This window comes from Microchirus variegatus (genome assembly GCF_963457635.1).
Source record: "Microchirus variegatus genome assembly, chromosome: 22".
NCBI lineage: Eukaryota > Metazoa > Chordata > Actinopteri > Pleuronectiformes > Soleidae > Microchirus > Microchirus variegatus.
This window is the reverse complement of record NC_139823.1, coordinates 18,695,343-18,715,840: the sequence shown is the minus strand read 5'-3', so window position 1 is coordinate 18,715,840 and position 20,498 is coordinate 18,695,343. Positions and strand designations below refer to the sequence as shown.

The 20,498-nt window shown below is 44.4% G+C and overlaps 3 protein-coding genes across 3 annotated transcripts in view; all 3 read right to left on the bottom strand.

Moving 5' to 3' along the window:
* Positions 1–820: 820 nt before the first annotated feature.
* Positions 821–7,389, bottom strand: chst10 (carbohydrate sulfotransferase 10). The gene is made up of 6 exons (XM_083908651.1): positions 7,383–7,389; positions 6,207–6,348; positions 3,576–3,685; positions 3,246–3,474; positions 2,350–2,455; positions 821–2,260 (listed from the first exon to the last, which is right to left on the bottom strand). The coding sequence occupies exons 2-6, from the start codon at positions 6,310–6,312 to the stop codon at positions 1,708–1,710; spliced, it is 1,104 nt and encodes a 367-aa protein (XP_083764777.1). The 5' UTR covers positions 6,313–6,348; positions 7,383–7,389; the 3' UTR covers positions 821–1,707.
* Positions 7,390–8,512: 1,123 nt separating this feature from the next.
* On the bottom strand, positions 8,513–11,944 carry rpl31 (ribosomal protein L31). Its single transcript, XM_083909032.1, has 5 exons — positions 11,908–11,944; positions 10,776–10,879; positions 10,172–10,297; positions 8,680–8,792; positions 8,513–8,576 (listed from the first exon to the last, which is right to left on the bottom strand). Exons 2-5 carry the CDS (start codon positions 10,877–10,879, stop codon positions 8,545–8,547), a joined length of 375 nt encoding a protein of 124 aa, XP_083765158.1. The 5' UTR covers positions 11,908–11,944; the 3' UTR covers positions 8,513–8,544.
* Positions 11,945–13,645: 1,701 nt separating this feature from the next.
* zc3h13 (zinc finger CCCH-type containing 13) overlaps positions 13,646–20,498 on the bottom strand; it is a 17,334-nt gene continuing 10,481 nt past the window's right edge. Inside the window, exons 13-19 of the mRNA XM_083908616.1 lie at positions 20,287–20,483; positions 18,731–20,014; positions 17,137–17,847; positions 15,688–15,831; positions 15,314–15,514; positions 15,045–15,208; positions 13,646–13,942 (exon numbers count right to left, since the gene is read on the bottom strand). Coding sequence (XP_083764742.1) covers positions 13,706–13,942; positions 15,045–15,208; positions 15,314–15,514; positions 15,688–15,831; positions 17,137–17,847; positions 18,731–20,014; positions 20,287–20,483 — 2,938 coding nt within the window. The 3' untranslated portion in view covers positions 13,646–13,705. The remainder of the gene's footprint in view (positions 13,943–15,044; positions 15,209–15,313; positions 15,515–15,687; positions 15,832–17,136; positions 17,848–18,730; positions 20,015–20,286; positions 20,484–20,498) is intronic.

The window sequence follows — 20,498 nt, the reverse complement described above, 5'->3', positions numbered from 1 at the left end:
GATAAATATGTAAATTACGACAACAGCTAATGAGTTTGAGCTCGTTCTGTGATTTTCAGCTTCAGTAAAAACCGAATAATCTTTGGTTTGTGGACAAAATAACCAAAATAAGTGATGATTAGTGATGTTAAGCAAAGGCGCTGAGAGGCTGTGGTGTCTGTTCATGACTGGGTTAATCCACACGTTCAATTTAAGGGATTAAATCTGAGCAAAAAGGCGATGGATTACCAGCACGTAGCATTTAGCAACCGATTCAGGACGGACGGGGGCGGAGTTTGTGAGGATGACGTGAAGTTCAGAGCTAATTTCACAACAGTTTGTAACAAGTATCAAAAGATGCTAGGTGCGTTAGAAAATAAGTCAAATTATTCTTTTTCCATATCCGTGCGGCGATGAGGACGCGTCGGAGAAAACAGACGTCGCTCTCGCAGAAGATGCTACACGAGAACGAGACATTTCGGCCAATTCTCTTTGCGACGTCGCGACGCGAGCGCGTAGCAGCACTCGTTTAAATATTGTCCGTACGACGCTAGCGCGCGCGGCGTAGCCTCGCTCCTGGTAAACTTCCGCGCACACATCTCCTGCAGCACCAGGTTTTGAACTCGACGTCCGTTTTAAGCCGCGCTCAACCAAGCAGTAAAAACTAGTGCTAGGTACGCTAACGGCGTTTAACGGTGTCAGCGTTAACGCGCGGCCCGTTTCCATGACGACTGACTGGACAAAGACACGCGTGACGTCATGTTTACGTGACTTCGGGTTTTTTAAAATTAGTCTCTAAAGTAACGCTAAAATTCAAAAACAGAGACACACAAAAGCGGTACACTGGTATGCTAACGTTATTTGTAGCATTGTCCTTTTCCAGGGTCTCTGCAGGTTTCAACAAGTCAAATTTAAGACTTTTTAAGACTTTTTTAAGACCATAATTAATACAATTTAAGACCATTCAACCTTACAATTTACCTTACACTTACCCATCTTATGCAAGCAATTTGGCTCAGCTGTGGGCTTTCGTTAAGTTTTCTCCGCTGATAAGCTAAGCTAAAACACACCGCGGCGCGCACACAGTACGCTAGCTAGTGGTGCGCGATAAATTCTCCCCGGGCAGCACAGGTGGCCTACTTTAGTTCCGTGTTTTTAAATAAAAGTAACGTTAATAGATTTTTAAGACCTTTTGAAATTGTATTTAAGACCTTTTATGAGATTTTGGGAGGATTTTAGACATTTTTAAGGCCTTAAATTCAAATTACTGGATTTAAGACCTTTTAAGACCACGCTAACGGGGTTAGCGCTAACGACGCTAAAAGGAGCTAACGCAGCTAACTGGTAGGCGGTGGCTTGACTGCAGTGGTACGTAAACACGGCGTCACGCGCATCTTTTTTCCGGTCAGTCGTCATGGAAACGCATCGCGCGTTTACGTCGACGCCGCTAACCGTCGCTAACGTGCCCAGCACTCATAAAACATTTCGACAACAGAAGAAGTCGCCGCCATGGATCATCATGGCCGACGCCCCCCGACTCTTTCAGCCGCGATCCGCTCGAACCCGACGTGTCCCAGGGAGCCGTAGCATCGTTAGCTTCTTCTTCTTTGGTAGGATCGCGTCCTATTCCCAGACTTGTACCGCCACCCGATGGCGAGCCATACCAGGGTCCGCGCGATATGTGACGGAAGTATACCGCGGTCTTCAGTCAGCTACGACGCGGTTTTTTCAGTTGAGTAGAAAGTCGGGGCTCGGGTATCCAAACAGCTGGAAGTCGCCCTCGTAGCGGGCGTAGAGGCGCCTGATGTCTCGTTTGCCGATGGCGGCGAAGTAGCGCTCCACCTTGGTCCTGTTGTAGCGCGTGATGCCCGGGGGAATGGCGGGGTACGACACCATGCGGTCGATGCCCGCCGCTCTGAGGATGTGCGCCGCGTCCTGCTCCAGCGTCTCGTGGTGGCCGACCACGTCGTAGCGGATCTCGCACGGCGCGCACAGCTCGGCGTACGTCACCCAGTGGATGATGTGCTCGCCAAACTGGCGGTCCATGCGCCGCCGGCCCTCGCCGTCGCCCAGGTAGCGGACAAAGTCCTCAAAGTGCAGGCCGGAGGCGGCGAGCTCGGCGCTGCGGTGGATCTTGCGGTACTTGCGGATGATGACCGGCGCGATGTCGTGCTTGTACCACGGCTCGAAGCGCGGGTTCTTCACGAACTTGTCCTTGAAGGCGGAGATCAGGCGCTCGAAGGGATCTCGTACGATCAGGAACTTGAAATAGGTGTTTAATCTGTCGAGGGGGGGGAAAAAAAAAAAAAGAGGAATTAGCGTCACGCGAATCCTTCGTCGAGGCGTCGCTGGTGAACGAGTGAAACCGACCTGTGAGTTATTTCCTGAGGCGTGAGCGACGAGAGGCGAGGCAGACCGTTTTTCTCATGGTCGTGAACCAGGTTTTCTGGGATATCATCCACAGTGGAGAACCCCCCTGTCAACAAAAAAATGGTTCAAACCAAAAATCTCATATAATCTTCACTTGATGTCTTTAGGAACCCGTTTGCTGCTTATTTCTCACTGTTTCTGACAAGAAAACTGCCGTTTCTCCTGCTTTGTAAACCGCTCACTCTCCCACACCAAACCCCATAGAGAAAACCAGTGATTTTAACATCACTGGGACACAGGAGTTCACAGGAGTTGTTGATCCACTGCTGCCTCCATCACTAAATTCAAATGTCTTATTTGTGTGAATTCGGCTTTTGAAATACTTTGTTTTGAGTTACCTCAGTGACACAAAGTGACCACACGAGGCAGCAGTAGACCAGCAGCTCCTGTGTCCCTGTGAGCTAAAATCACTGGTTTTCTCTATGGGCTTTGGTGTGGGATAATGACGTCATCATCATCATCATTATTTCAGTTAAAGGCGCCATATGTAAGAATGTGGCCAAAAACAGTTACTACATTCAAATAAAATACCGAGGTCTTTTAGGTTTCGTTTTCTGACGTAACTGGCAACCCGTGGTTGCTCGGCAGCTGAGACTCTACTGACTGCAATGATTGGTAGACGGCGGTAGGTGGCGCCACATGACGCCAAAACATGATTTCAAAACATAAACATGATTTGCAGTCTGCAAAAAAATTTTTTTTTAATGCATATATTTTGTCTGTACTGTTGTTGTTGGTGAGTTCAGTTTGTTATATGAACATTATTCCTGAGTCTCTGTGACATATTAGGAGGATTTTATGATTTATTACTTTAATTCTTGTCAGTATTTACTCACCGTTCAGCACAATGAGGACCTTCTTCCACTGCGTGTTGCCCACTTTGGGCGTTTGGCAGAAAAGGATGTTGTGTTTGTCGCAAACAAAGATCCGGTCCAGAACAAACTTGCTGACGGAGACGTGCGTCAGGTTCCTGAGGCTGAGGTTCTTGCAGACGGCCGAGAGCAGCTCGTTCCTCTCGTCGGTGACGGACTGCCAGTCTGACACCGGAGGAGGGGCTTCTGAGAGCTGACACACACACACACACACACACACACAAAGAATGTGTCAAATTCAGATATGAAAGACGATGCCGAGCGCCCTCGTCAGCCGTCGTCAGTATTGCTCACCTTATCTGACGGATTGAGAGGTGGGTTTTCGTAGCTGGGAACCGGTCTGGTTTTGTCCCCGTTAACGCCTCGCGTCGTCCAACTCTGACCACCAAACTTTCCTTCATAGTCTGAAAAAAAGAACACGTTAAAGGGACACTGTGTAGTATTTATGGGTTTATATAACCCAAAATCCACTTTTTTATACATATTATGTGCTCCTGCATTGTCTAGTCGCTGTGTAATAGTTTTTGTTTCATTTTCGTAGTGTTTCAAAAAGTCATGTAAAATAACACGGTCGCGGGCCGTGGTTGCATAGCCACTGTTAGCAGAGAGACGCCATGTTTCTACCGGAGCCTGTAAGGACAAACGCGAGAGAACAAATCAAGCGTCGCTTTACTCGTAGCAGGAAGCCCCGCCTCCTCTCTCTCCGCTTCGTCTGCTACGGCCGCGGTAGCTCCGCCCTCTCCCTCGCCCTCACGAACCTCATCTGCTGACACGGAGAAAGACGACGAGGACGACATTTGACCGGCTGAGGACACCGTAGCGCTCAGGGAAGGGAGGGGGGTGAGCAGAGGAGCAGTTCTTTGTTGTAAATTTCAGCCTCTCCTCTAGATGGCACTATAAACTACTTACTTCACCTTTAATATGCGAATGTCTATCTCGCTGTTCCAACGGGATACTTGCGCGTGTAAACCACTCACTCTCCCACACCAAAGCCCATAGAGAAAATCAGTGATTTTAGCTCGCTGGGACACAGGCGTTCTGGTCGACTGCTGCCTCGTGTGGTCAGTTAGTTAGTTAGTGATGGAGGCAGCAGTGGATCAACAACTCCTGTGAACTCCTGTGTGCTGTGATGTTAAAATCACTGGTTTTCTCTATGGGGTTTGGTGTGGGAGAGTGAGTGGTTTTTCCCAGTATTGACACATGATATACAAATACATACATGCATTTATACAACTATGTCAAATTAAGTCTTTGTTATCTAAAGAACATGTTCACGTCTTTATCTTCACTGTTAGACAGACTTTAACAACAGGAAACTGACGTTTGTAAAACACTCACTCTCCCACACCAAACCCCATAGAGAAAATCAGTGATTTTAGCTCACAGGGACACAGGAGCTGCTGGTCTACTGCTGCCTCGTGTGGTCACTTTGTGTCAATAAGTTAAGTCTAAATTAAATATTTCAAATGCCGAACTAACAAAATAAGACATTGTAAGTTAGTGATGGAGGCAGCAGTGGATCAACAACTCCTGTGAACTGTGATGTTAAAATCACTGATTTTCTCTATGGGGTTTGGTGCGGGAGAGTGAGTGGTTTACAAACTTCCAGTTTCCTGTTGGAAAAGTCTGTCTAACAGTGAGATAAAGACTTGAACGTGTTCTTAAGACATCGTAGACTTAAACTGACGTATATTTGCTAAGTTTGAGTCAAAAATCACTCACTCTCCCACACCAAACCCCATAGAGAAAACCAGTGATTTTAGCTCACAGGGGACGCAGGAGCTGCTGGTCTACTGCTGCCTCGTGTGGTCACTTTGTGTGACTAAGTTAAGTCTAAATTAAATATTTCAAATGCCGAACTAACAAAATAAGACATTTAAAGTTAGTGATGGAGGCAGCAGTGGATCAACAACTCCTGTGAACTCCTGTGTGCTGTGATGTTAAAATCACTGGTTTTCTCTATGGGGTTTGGTGTGGGAGAGTGAGTGGTTTTTCCCAGTATTGACACATGATATACAAATACATACATGTAAAAAAAAAACTATGTCAAATTAAGTCTTTGTTATCTTAAAAACATGTTCACGTCTTTATCTTCACTGTTAGACAGACTTTAACAACAGGAAACTGACGTTTGTAAACCACTCACTCTCCCACACCAAACCCCATAGAGAAAATCAGTGATTTTAGCTCACAGGGACACAGGAGCTGCTGGTCTACTGCTGCCTCGTGTGGTCACTTTGTGTCAATAAGTTAAGTCTAAATTAAATATTTCAAATGCCGAACTAACAAAATAAGACATTGTAAGTTAGTGATGGAGGCAGCAGTGGATCAACAACTCCTGTGAACTGTGATGTTAAAATCACTGATTTTCTCTATGGGGTTTGGTGCGGGAGAGTGAGTGGTTTACAAACTTCCAATTTCCTGTTGGAAAAGTCTGTCTAACAGTGAGATAAAGACGTGAACGTGTTCTTAAGACATCGTAGACTTAAACTGACGTATATTTGCTAAGTTTGAGTCAAAAATCGCTCACTCTCCCACACCAAACCCCATAGAGAAAACCAGTGATTTTAGCTCACGGGGACACAGGAGCTGCTGGTCTACTGCTGCCTCGTGTGGTCACTTTGTGTGACTAAGTTAAGTCTAAATTAAATATTTCAAAAGCCGAACTAACAAAACAAGACATTAGAACTTAATGATGGAGGCAGCAGTGGATCAACAACTCCCGTGTGCTGTGGTGTTAAAACAACCGGTTTTCTCTATGGTGTTTGGTGGTGAGCGGCTCACAAAGCGACACAGACTCAAGTTTCCTGTTGAACGAGTTAGAAAGAAAACAAGTGGAAAATATATTCCCGACGAGGACTCGATATCCCGTCCTATTGTTGACACGATCAATAGCCTTGTAATCCGTCGCCCATCGGGGTTTACCGTTGACGGCTCTGAAGCCGATGAACCTGCTGACGAACAGGAGGATGAGCACCACCCAGCCGCACGCCCCCAAGAGCAACCAGTGGTGCCGCATAGCTCCGCCCATCAGCCGGCGGCCATGGACGCGGCGTGGCACCGTCACCTGAAACCAAGACACAAACAATCACGAAACGAATCGCTGTCACATGTACACCGACCTATATAAATGTGATATTTTATCAGATAATTGTTAATAGGTGGAGCTTTGTGTGTGAGATACAATGAAGCGTAATGTTACAAAAACCTGTTTCTAACATTACGGAAAACACATTACTTTGCGCTACATTAAAGTTGTAATACTAATGGATTGAAACGATTAATCGATTATTGATCGATTACTAAATTAATCGCCAACTATTTTGATAATCAGTTTGAAGCTTTTTTCATGATTAAAACAAGATTTGTGATCGTTTTAGTTCAAGACATTCGAGAACATCATCATTTCTAGGTTTGACGAACACCGATCAACGTTCTTTTAACATTTTCTGACATTTTATTAAATAAGAAAAATAATCGAGCGATTAATCGATTACCAAAATAATCGTTAGTTGCATCTCTAAATGTTAAATAAACATGTTATTAATGTCTTACATGATACCATGTTACTAACATTGTTATGTTGTTTTTAGAAGACTAAATTAATCGTCTCCTATTTTTTTTTATTATCGATTAATCGGTTTCTGTGTTTCTGAGCAATTAAAACAAGTTTTCTGATTTTTCAGCTCCTTAAAATGTGAATATCTTTCTCTTTGTTTGCTCCAAATAACAAAGAAATCATTAAAAAGGAAGAATTTAATGGGGTTTTTTGGACAAAACAAGACATTTGGAGAACATCATCCATGAACTTTTACTGGAACAAACGATTAATCGACAGATTACACATTACTTACCAAAAAGAAACAGAATATAATTAGACAGAAACATGCAAAAAAAAAACGATTTTGCTTGTGTTATCAAATTAATTTTAACATAAAACTACAAAAACGTTGCTATAGTGGTGTATTTAACTCTTTTCTGACACGGAGTACGTGTAAACATATGCTAAAAATAACAATATTAAACGATAAAGCCACATTCGGACGATGCTAGCTGTTCCACAGTGGTAAACAAATGACAACAATCGAGTGTTCAGTTTACCGAGTTAGCTCCTCACTTAGCCGCAGCTGCTCCTCCAGACGAGTTCAGTCACGACGAAGCTCGAATGTTTCTTTCGTCGTTCGAGTTGAAATTCGTGACATTAAAAGACGCAAAAAAGGCGAGAAAAGCGTCACATTTGTGCGAAGTTAAATGAGCCACTTTACAGCCAAAGGAGAGACTGATGAAGACAGCGGACACGAACGTAAGGTGATGCCGCCGCGTGAGGCCACGCCCACTTCCGGGCTAAACAGGAAAGCGGGCGGGGGCTCGGTCGTCTACAACGAGTACGGCAGGCGATTAGGGTAAAAACTAAATTGGAGAAACGCAAAGAGAACTTTTACTTTTATTTCTGATCTCCATATCATGTTGTATTGCTTTATTCAACGATTAATTTTATTCTGTATTTAATTCGTTGTTTTATTAAGTAATTAAACAGTCTCCATATGCAAAATATTAGAAAATAAAACACATTTTGGTTACTATGTTTTTGTGGTGATTTAAGTGAAGCCTACAGATATTTTACTGTTATAAAAAGGGCATGGACACCCTTTTGTCACTTAAAGGTGCATTATGTAATAAATCTAAAGCAACTGATCGGAAAAATCGTCCTGTCACAGATACTCAGGAATAACGTTCATATAAAAAACTGAACGCACCAGCAACGGAACAGCCAAAATATATGCATTAAAAAATATTTTGCAGACTGCAAATCATGTTTTTCAGCATGTGTCTCAAAACTACCGCCGTCTACCAATCATTGCAGTCAGTAGAGTCTCAGCTGCCGAGCAACCACGGGTTACAGCATAGTTACAGTACGTTTGGGCTACAATGGCGGAGAAAACGAAACCTAATAGACCTCGGTATTTTGAATTTGAGTGTAGTTACTGTTTTTGGCCACATACTTACATATGGTGCCTTTGAGTAAGAACATTTATAGGCAAATCATACCAACTTATTGCTTATTAATTGGATATAAACATGTTAACTAATCAAATCAATTGATCATCATTTCCAATAATTAAAAACCATGTTTTCTGATTTCTTGCTTCATAGAAAACAAAGACATCACAGTTCGAGGACAAAAGACATGAACATATAGGACTTTTTTATAAATACACGGGACAAAAAAGCTGTTTTTATTCCATTTATTTTTCTGGCAGATTTAGTTTTCGTCAACATTGACTGTCTGCAGACCTGTAGAAGGGGGGAAAAAAAGAGGAAGAACGGGTGTCAATACATCACATTTCTTCCTTTTTATGTGTGCGAGCGTGTCCAAAAAAAGCTCGTCGACTCTTACCTTTGCATGTGGTGACGGGAACGTATGTGACCAGCGTGTACAGTTTGTTGGGAGAATCCTCGTCCTCGTTACGCTTCCTGGAGAGACGCACGCGCATCCTGTACGGCACGTTCCTGTAAACGACAGAGTGTGAGGGTTAGCACAGAGAGATTTATTCATGCTGCTGCTGCAGTTTTCACAGACGCCAGCAGGTGTCACTGTCACACCCAAACCTTAACCTTTAACACTAGAAAGATTTTCATCCTGGTCTGAACCTTCCGACGCATCAGTCTTTCCGATTTCAAAAGTAGTGAATAACAGTGACTTTTGGGCAGGGTACTTTTGTCCAGAACCCTAACTTGTACGAGACGAGTTTCCATTTTCTCGGCCATGACTTTGTCCACAGTTCTCGCACAAAAGGACAGCTTATGAACGGACGACGCCGACAGTGGAACGAAGGAAACGTGCACACAGGACGATGGAACGGGATGAGGCAGCGTACGTGCCGTCGCACCTGAAGCGGCGAGCAGGAGGCGTGATCTTCCTGTCTAATCTGACGGGAAGATCACGCCTCCATAACAGCTGATAACGCCACCACCGAACACCAACAACAACGGGCTCTGAGGAAGACGGAAGAGACGCGCCGAAACTGGTCGACAAAAAGGTATAAGGAAAACTTACTGTTGTCTAAAAAACAAACCAACAAAAACGACGTTGAATCCGTAGACGTAATGAACTTTTACAACACAGTCTGCCTCCATGTCTGTGTATATTCTGAAGTCACGTTAAATCGTGCGAATTTCTGCGAAATCCCTAATCCCTGGAATCTGGAAAAGTGTGTTTATCAGGATTAAAACATTGAAAATCTGTTACCGAGTTCGTCTGTGTGTTTTTTTTTTTTAAATCCTCTAGTGTGGGACAGGCTTTAAACCACGACTCTGATCAGCAATAATTCACATTTATACAATTGTTTTCATGCAAGCGTTTCGCAGATGATCGAATGTTTAGTTTCACAAATCTACGTTAAGATGACAAAAAAACCTCAAGTAATAGAAACTACAGCTGCAGTGATTTATCGACGATTAACAAATTAATTGCCAACGATTTTGATTTTCACTGATGACGTCAGATTCTTAAACATGAGCGTAAAACAAAAACCTCTGGTGTGTAAGCATTTGAACGTCATATTGAACATTGCAGCATTTTGTGGAAAACAATATATTTCACGCATCTTGGATGTTTTTCCATAAACACTGGGCTTAAATTAAGATCAGGGGCGACTTCACTCCCAGTTCAGATAAAATTAACATTTTCATTTTGCCGTTTATCAAAAAATATGATGTTCTCAAATGACAAAAAAGTGGAACAGCAGCCACTGACGTCGCCAAACGCTTAACATACAAGAGAAAATGAAAGTACGTTTCTATCTCGTGTCGTCTCTCGATCCAATAACCCATCTTTAGATTTTAACCCAGACGTCTGTGACATGCGAGTACAGAGTGCATCGTCTCACCTGATTCCCTTGCTCCACACGGCCTTGTTGAGACGAGTGTCGATACGAACGTCGGGAGTTCCCATCTCCTTCACGGCGAACTTGCGGATCTCCTTGATGGCGCGGGGGGCCCTCTTCTTGAAACCACTGCAAAACAACACAGTTCACCGAGTGAGCCGGGGGGACGCATCCTGACCGAAAACATGGCTGCCAGTTATCAAAAGAAGACGTGTTCATGACTCAATTTCACCGTTTCAACAGCCTTTTCTTACAGGAAACTGCAATTTGTAAACGACTCACTCTCCCACACCAAACCCTTCTAAGAAAATCAGTGATTTTAGCTCACTTTGGTCACTTTAGGTCAATTTGTGCCACTGATGTAAATCTATGTCCAAGTATTTCAAATTCCAAAGTCATAACTCATGAACTTTACTGATGGAGGCAGCAGTGGATCAAAAACTACTGTGTGCTGTGATGTATAATCATTGATTTTCTCAGTGGTGTTTGGTGTGAGAGAGTCAAACTTCATCTTCCATCTCTTGAACAAAAACAGCACATTTAAAGCTGCTTCTCAGAAGAGTTGTCGCTTCATAAAACAGCCTGTTGTTGGTTTTTAAATACTCACATTCCATGGATACGCTTGTGGACGTTGATGGTGTACTCTCTGGTCACCACCTCATTGATGGCTGAGCGCCCCTTCTTTTTCTCTCCTTTCTTGGTTGGTGCCATCTGTCAACAACAACAAGAAGTCATGTTTACTATCATTTATATTTAATAACACCGCTCAATAAAATAATCAGTGATTGTTTAATTTCAAATATTGTATTAAAACATGACAAAGAGTATTAGAAATAGAATATTAATCGCCAAATATGTTAATAATTGGTTTCAGTGTTGTTTTTTTAATCATTATCAATCACTTAAATATGAATATTTACTGGTTTCTTTGCCTCATATAACAAACAAAGCATCACAACTGAATAATTTAAGGACCAAAAAAGATTCAAACTAAGGGATACGTTTTATAAAAAACAACAGTTTTGGTGAGATTAATCAATAATCTGAAAGTTTCCTTTACAACAGAGACCAGTTTAAAACATGTACTGGTTCTTTTGATTCACATAACAAATTAAAATCATCAACAGAATGAAATAATTTCAGTTAGAGTACAAAAAAAGGATAGTTTGCACGATTAACCTCACTGAAATGAGTGTCTCCTTCACAACAGACAGTTGGTATTTACCGACATACAGTAAACAACACGGTACATTCAAAATAAAGCGTTAAAATGCATAATTAGAGTCAAGAAAACCAATTTTACTGCGCTGATTTGACGAGAAACGAGTGCAAACTTTAACGTGACAGTTTTACTTCACTACATGACACAGTGTTAAGCTAACGCTGCTAACTGGACGCAAAATAAACCGTCACGCAAGTAAGTTCACAAACGACATTAAACATTAAAACATACATTAACGGACACTCGCGACGGTTTATATTCACATTTAACAGCGAAATGACACGTTGCCGTGGTCACGTTAGCCACAAATGCTAGTAAACGCTTCTGCGGCTCAGTCAACGGGAGCGCTAACACTTTTAATCGTCCGTTAAAGACGTTAAACCGCGACAAAACCTTCACGTTACGCACAATACAACTTTAATGTGCGCACGTATATGTAATATGTGTCGGAATATGGGTTTAATCTTACGGGATGGCGTTAGATTGTGTAGAAATAATCTCTGAGGCGAATACTCACATCGGCTAGAAGTAGAGGCGGAAGTTGAAAGGACGGACCGAGGCCAGGGGATTGTGGGTAAAGGAAACTGGTCCGTTGGAATATGACGCCCGCTAACCAGTGAACAAGGTTCCGACTCGAGTAAAACGCGCTTAAACGTACGTTTATTGGCGTAAATTGTGAAATGTTAATAATAAAAGACATTTATTGGGTGCACGTGATGTATTTGAGGTAAAGGCCGTTTTATTTGTTGCTTATTTTTCATTCAAAGTGAAGTCAACTGTATTTGTGACTGGTTTGATGTTTAAATAAAGTTGACATATTGACGTTTTAACATTATTTTAACTTATTAGAAATAAGTACACGTCGTTGTGTTTTTCTATATACATATATAATTCATAAACGTCAGAATATTTGCATTATCTGACTTTTAGACAAAGCTAAATGATGCTAAATAGTATGTTTTATGCTGATTTTGCTCATGTCACGATATTTTTGTTGTAATTTTTCATTTATGCAGCCTTTTTCCCCCCATTAAAGTTGATTACACAGCTTTGGATCAGCTGAGATGTCAAGAAAATCATGAAAATGTGTGCATAAATGAAAAAAATCTATGTTAATCATAAACTTTAGTGTCAATAGTGTTAATAAAAGGTTCATCACTTACCTCCCCTGTTCGTCAGTGTTCATCGAAATGTCAACACAGATTCATTTTAAGAAAAAAGAAATGCCAGTCTGCATTTATTGTACAGTCAAATAAAAATACAGTAATATCGTTACTTGGACACCTTATAAAAAAAAAAAGGAGAAACATTTTGTTGTTTTTGTACAGAGTCTTATTTTGTCCATCAGAGCCCAGAGTCTTCATCATGTCACAGCTTCTTAAATATCCGAGCCTCTACTATCACATCGTCTGTTTGAATTTCTCAAGAACGTCCCAGAGCTTCAGTGTAAGTCTTTTTTTTAAATAAAAAATGATGAAGCAATAGGAAACAAAGAATCTTCAGTCTTTTTTGTTTGTTTGTTAATCTTAGCACTAATAATGTCTTTGTTTATCAGGGAGTATTTTTGGCTCCGGTGTGACTCCGTGTCGCAGTGTCTGGTCTCTCTCTCGTCAGTTCATCGCCAAACTACTCGAAACAAACAGTTTACAAACACAGAAACAACCTTACGTCCGTCACGTGAAGGAAGGAAGGAGTAGTTTGGCAGCGCTCGTGGATGAAGAAACATCGGTTCAAGTCCCGATGTCCCAGGATGTTTTTTAACGCTCGCCGACGCTGCTCAGTAAACGCTTTGTCGTGCAGAGATTATCGTGTGATGTGACATAAAATACACACAAAATAAACAGTAAATTCACAATCCCCTCCCTCCGGTGTGTCACATTATCGTTATTGTTCTTATCATGAGAAGCAAAAGACCCGTTACAAACATCAAAGTCTAACCATTTTAATGCACAGTATGTGAAAACACAGGACAGTGTTGGTTAGGCAGGTGTAACGGACAATTAAAAAGCTGCACTAAAATACTGGAATACACACACACACGCACACACACAGAGAGAGAAAATTTCGTACGTACGTGGTTCATTAGGCTAAAATGTCCAATAGTCTCTGGCACAGAAGTTTACACATGGACCAACACACGTACAAAGCAAAACCGATCATTTCCGCTCTCTTTTATTTCCCTCTCGTGTCTTAAAAAACAACAAAAACAAAAAAAAACGTCTGCGTATGTCGTGGAATGAGAGGCGGAGTCTAGCAGAAGTGAAGTGCATTCACTCGTTTGTGTCTTTCACTCACTATAAAACTCGCCTGTTCTTTCAGGACACACACACCTCAGGCTGAGCTGAGCTCAGTTTACTGCTCACACCTGCACAAACATCAGCTGTTGCTGTTGCTGCTGCTGCTGCTGATGCTGCTGCTGCTGCTGATGAAACGCCGTCACTCCTTTCCACAGCAGCAGTCTGTCCTGCCATCGTTCTTCTGAAGAGACGCATGCTCATCTGCAGCAGCTCCGTGTCCACTACAGGCGTAATGGGGTACTGCTTCGTTAGGCCCTGGGGAAGACGGGACAATTTGGAGAGATTTATTTTTCCGCAAAAGATAAATCTCTCCAAATAAATGGACAATAAATAAAAGTACGGAAGACAAGTGTCTATGAGATTTCGCCACAAAAAAAATCTTTACAGAATAATATCTACATCTGCAGGGTGTCTACAGGTATAAACAAGTTAAATTTAAGACTTTTTACGACCTTTTAATACCACCTCTAAATGAAAATTAAGACCAAACTTACAATGGAAACACATTAGAAGTGGAACATTTTTACGACATGTGATGCAGCTAGCTTCATACGCGCTGCCAGGCACCGACCTCAACCAAGAATACTCATTATTTTCAAGCCATTTGTGATTAAACTTGCACTTTCCCATGTTGTCGAGTGGTTAATCAATGCTGCCCGCCACCTATAGACGCTTTAGCCTGTCATCAAAAGCTGCGCAGTAGGCTAGTGACGAGTAGTGACGAGACAACGCAGCGGCTACCGGAAAAAAAAACATTCGAACTAGCAGAACAGATTTACTGCATTTTCGCGGTGACATGACACACAAATATTTAGGACCCATGCAATCTGAATTTAAGACAATTATATACTTTTTAAGGCCTTGTTTTTAGGAAAATTGATTTACGACTTTTTAAGGACCCGCGTCCACCCTGATCTGCTTAAGTCTATGATTTCTTTATTTCACACCATAAAGCATTTTTTCCACTATGCACCAAACCCCATAGAGAAAATCAGTGATTTTAGCTCACAGGGACACAGGAGCGGCTGGTCTACTGCTGCCTCGTGTGGTCACTTTGTGTCACTGAGTTAGGTCTAAATGAAATATTTCAAATGCCGAATTCATAAAATAAGACATTTGAAGATAGTGATGGAGGCAGCAGTGGACCAACAACTCCTGTGAACTCCTGTGTGCTGTGATGTTAAAATCACTGATTTTCTCTATGGGGTTTGGTGTGGGAGAGTGAGTGGTTTACAAAGTGGCTCAAAGTTCACTTTATTACTAAAAAAAAAAAAAAAGTGTGCCAAACTTGGTGACATTGTGGATTTCATTCAGCCATGATGACGTCAGTCAGAGAGAGCACTCAAAAACCTCTCACCTTGTCGTTTTTCAACAGCTGGCGTCGGATGGCGAAGTCCCTGCGAGCGCACAGGGCCTTGCAGCACGGCCCCAGGTTGCTCAGCAGACTCGCTCTCTCCACGCGGCGGTTCAGCGCCGCCATGTTCAGCGCGCCGAGGTCGTGCTCGAACAGCTTATCGGCATCTGACGAGACGAGAGGTCGAGAGTGAGCGGACGAACGACACAAAAATCAGATTTCATGCTGCCGCGACGCGAGCGGAGCTCTCGCTCTCTCACTCTCACGCTCACCTTTAGGGTCGTCCAGCTCTGACTTGCACACTTCTTTGACTTGCTCCAGGAGCTTTGGCCCGGCGAGTCTCTTTGAGACGCCCGCTCTGAGGAGCACGGCGCCCGGGGTGAAGCGCAGCAGAGCTGCCCCTGCTGCCCGGGGCTCCTGCTTCTGTTTGGGCATCAGGCTGGACCAGTCCACATCGATCACATCCAGAGGACCTGTGGGGACGGGTTCATTCATGTCAGAAAATGTCGAGTGATTGTTTATTTTGTTTCCCAAAACTGGATATGGACGTTCTCAAACTGAAATAATTCAGTTTTTAATGATTTCTTTGTTATATGGAGCAAAGAAACCAGGAAATATGATTTAGAAGTTTAAAAACTGATGATACCTGAAGCTTTTTCGTCCTCCTGCTGATCCTCTTTCTTCTGACTGTCGGCCAGAATCACGTCCAGCTCGTCGTCGCTGATCGGCTCGTACTCTTCTCCGACAGACGTGATCGACTGGCCGTCGTCGTCTTTGCCGTCGTCGTCTCCTACAAAACAAAAAAACACACACAAATCCTTTAAATCCACACTGTAAAACGCTGCTTTTATATCCTTCAATATGTTAAAGAGGGGATAACAGACGAGAACATTGCTCTTAATATGCAAAAAGAAGTAGATTGTGGTGACTTTTCATGATCAAATTATCGTAAAGTAAGAAAATCTTAAGTATTTTCTCGTTTATCTTTAGTTGTCTGATCCAGAAAATGTTCAAACTAAATGTCTACAAAGCAGAATTATTCAGTCTTAATCATTTCTTTTTTCTATGGAGCAAAGAAAGCAAAAAATATTCACATTTAAGAAGCTGAAAATTCAGATAATAAGACACAAAACACTCAAACTCATTGGGTAATCAAGGAGTCGTTCCAGCTCTACTATAGTGAATCGACGTCGTTTTACAGTGTCTACCTACCCATCTACCCATCTACCCATCCATCCATCGACCAATCTACCAACCCATCTGTCCATCTACCAATCTATCCATCTATCTACCTACCTACCTTCCTATCCATTCAGCTACCTACCCATCTACCCAACCATCTACACATCTACCTACCGACCATCTATCTATCTATCTATCTATCTATCTATCTATCTATCTATCTATCTATCTATCTATCTATCTATCTATCTATCTATCTATCTATCTATCTACCTACCTACCTACCTATCTACCCACCCACCCATCTATTCAGCTACCTATCCATCTACCCATCCATCCACTGACCTAGTTACCTATCTACCCATCCATTCACTGACCTATCTACCCATCTACCTACCTATCTACCTACCGACCCAACTATCTATCCATCCATCCACTGATCTATCTATCTATCTATCTATCTATCTATCTATCTATCTATCTATCTATCTATCTATCTATCTATCTATCTATCTATCTATCTATCTATCTATCTACCCATCTATCTATCTACCTATCTACCCATCCATCCACTGACCTATCTACCCATCTACCCATCTACCTACCTATCTATCTATCTATCTATCTATCTATCTATCTATCTATCTATCTATCTATCTATCTATCTATCTATCTATCTATCTATCTATCTATTCAGCTACCTACCCATCTACCCAACTATCTATCTACCTACCCACCCAGCTACCTACCTATCAACCAACCAACATACCCAACTACTTACATACCCATCCAGCTACCTACCTACCAATCTATCTATCTACCCAACTATCTACCTACCTACCTATAAATCTACCTACCTACCTACCTACCTACCCATCCATCCATCCATGCATCTAATTCTGCGTCTTCTTACCGTCGATGCTGTCGGCCTTGTCCAGCTCTCGTTCCCGTTGCTCTGCGATCAGATGGTGGCTGTTGCTGGCCTTGTCCGTGTCCGGCGGACCGAAGGCTTCTCTGGGCAGCAGAGGCTCGTAGTCGCCCCGGTCCGGCCTCATCATGTCTCCTCGTCCCAGACCTCTGAGGTGGTCGGCGTGCGGCGGCAGGTCCATCATCATCATCATCCTCTCGCGGTCTCTGTCGCCGCCGCCGCCGCCTCGGTCTCCGCCTCCTCTGCCATCTCTGTCGCCGCGCTCGTGCTGCTGCTGCTGCTGCAGGAGAGCGTCGGGGAGTAGGCGATCTCTGTCGCGGACGTCTCGCTCCCTCAGCAGAGGCTCACGTCCAGGACGCATGAGCAGAGGTTCTCGCCCTCTGCCGCTCCACTCTCTGCTCTCGGGCTCCCAGTCTCTTTGCTGCTGCTGCAGCGGCGGTTGGTGGATCAGCGGCGGCTGTTGTTGTTGCTGCTGCTGCTGCGGTGGTGGTGGTGGTGCCTGTTGTTGTTGCTGCTGCTGCTGTTGCTGTTGCTGCTGCTGAGGTCGAAGGTCCTTTCTGTCTCGTTCTCGCTCAAACGGCGGCTCTCGCTCCCGCTCGCGACTGTCGTAGGAGCCGGCGCGCGACCTGGAGCGGGTCTGACGCTCCGAGTCCGGAGAGCTGCGTCTGGAGCTGTGGCTGCGGGAATCCTGACGGTCTGTGAGAGACAGCAGAGACGGAGACACGTTAGGGAGAGTTCAGAGTTTTTGAAGAATCTGTGGATTAGGACAGTGTCTTATCTTCTGCCATGACATTATTTTCTTATTTATTATAGTATTTTTGCTCTTATTTGCACCAACCAGAACATCAAACTTGATTCTGATTATAAGTTGCGATCAAGTGTGATACTATGAATGGTCTTTTTAAGGATTTAAATAATATACAGTTTAGAGCAGCAACTAACGATAATAATCTGCAGATTAGATTGTATTTTTGTTTGCCAAACTTGTTTTTGTCCACAAACCAAAATGATTCACTTTGTAATGATTCATTTTATTATATGGCGCAAAGAAACCAGACAATATTCACATTTCAGAAGCTGAAACAATCAGAAATCTTGTTTTTAATTATGAAAATTGCTTCAAACCGATGAATCGATGAGGAAAATAGTTGAAGATTAATTTAGTAATTCATTAATAATGAAGTAAATGTTTCAGCTCTAAAACTATTTTCTTTAAGAGAGCCTGCTGACACCTGGTGGTCGGAGGGTGAAGTACAACACACAAAAAAACACTGTAAAGAACATTTCCTTACAGCGCTTCAAAGAAAACAGTATCACAAATTTGGGATCGTTTATATATATATTTAATTTGGTCCTGAATAAGTCGTTTAAGACGATGACTATATTAATCTCCAACTGATTTTTGAATGTTTAATCAAAACCACGTTCTCTGATTTTTCAGCTTCTTAAATGTGAATCTTTTGTGGAAGTTGTGAAGCATTTCAGGATCAAATGAATCACTAACACATCGGAAAGATTAAATGATGGATTTCTTCGTTAAATACTGCGTTTGAAAGAGGAATAAAATCGTCATATTTACCTGACGACGTGCTGCGGCTGGGCTCTCCTCTCCTCAGCTGGTCAATTCTAGATTTCCTCTCGGCGACGGGAGGTTCGCTCACCGCCGGCCTCTCTCTTTCCCGCTCCCTCTCTCGCTCTCGCTCCCGCTCTCTGTCTCTGGAGTTGTTTCCCTGCTGCAGCCGCCCGCGGCGCGACCGCGGCCCCTGCGGGTCCTCCCTGTGCGCCGACTCGTTGGACGGCGAGCGCAGGCGGCGCGACGACGTGCGGCTCTGGTTGCTGCCCATGCTGCTGCTGCGCGTCTGATCCGGCGGCGGCTTGCGCAGCAGCGGCTGCGACATGAGCGGCTGCGGCGCGAGCGTCTGCAGCAGCAGCGGCGGATCCTGGGGCAGCAGCGGCGCGATGGCCGGCGGGACGCAGCGCTCCCTGTCGCGACACAGCCTCAGGCCGCCGCTTCTCCGGAGAGGCTCGGCAGGAGCCGGCGGAGGTTGCGTTTCCACAGCTGCTGCTGCTGCTGCTCCGCCACCTCCTCCTCGGCCTGTGACCTCCTCGTCCGACCAGTCACTGAAGTTGTCCACTTTGGACTGCGGGGACGGCTCTGCGTTGCCTCCGGCGCTGCGGTGATCCGGCCTCATGGAGGGCGGCGGCGTGCGGGGGCCTCTCTTCCTCTTACTGTGCGGCTGATGAGCTGCCGTTTCCTCCTCGGACACGTCAGATTCTGGTCCTCGCGAGCGCTTCCTCTTGCGTTCCAGCACCTTCTTCTTGCCCACTTTCCTGGGAGAGTGAAGAGGGGGAGGAGCCTCTGCAGGAGCAGCTGCTGCTGCTGCAGGCTCGGGGTTGAAGCGTTCTCCTACAGCAGCGACGCTGTTGCCGCCGCCGCCCTCCTCTTCTTTACGACCTTTCTTCAGCCCTTTCCTTTGAGACTTTGTCTTCTTTTTGCCTTCCTCGTGGAACTGAGCACCAGCGTCTCTGTCGTCGCTGCCACTGGTGAGGGCTGGAGGAGGAGGAGGCGGCGGGGGAGGAGGAGGAGGCGGCGTCGATTCCCTCTGCTCCCTGCCTCTGCTACGGGAGTCAGACGGCGCGTCGGGGGGATGCTCTCCGCGTCTCTCGCCTCCTCGGTTGCACTCCACGCGGGGCTCGGGCTCCTCGTGTCGGCCGCGCGACTCCCATTTGTCCCCGCCCCCACGGCGCTCCTCGTCCTTCCAGTGACCGAGCTTCTCGTCAGACGGAGCTGCGCGCGGCGGAGAACGCAGCAGCGGCTCCTGGGGTCGAACCACCTGACTCAGCAGACGATGCTTGTCACCACCTGTTAATAAACATGGAACAGTCCAGTGTTAGGACAATGAAAAACACGAGGAAACAATGATTCCAGCCACTGAACATAAGGTTTACCAAACTCCTGTGTCCCTGTGAGCTAAAATCACTGATATTCTCTATGGGCTTTGGTGTGGGGAAAGTGAGTGTTTTTTTTTTTTTTAGGGGAATACGTAAAAAAAACAAGACATGCAGGAAAAGACTATTTCATAAGTTTACAGCAGAGGAAAATTCAACAGTGGTCATAAAAAGACTGTCCCCTACTGTCAGATGGAGGCGGACACACTGGGCTGGGGAGAAGGGGCTGTGGGTGGAGCTTGGCCTGCCCTCGGCCAATCGGGCGCTCACTTTTGTCCTCTCCGCTGTTGTAGCCGTCGCTGTCCGCCGGACTGAGGTCCCGCGTTGTTCGCTTGGGCGAGGCGCGGGGGCTCGGGCTGCTCTCCTGACGTGGTCTTTTACGACTAAGGGACGATAGA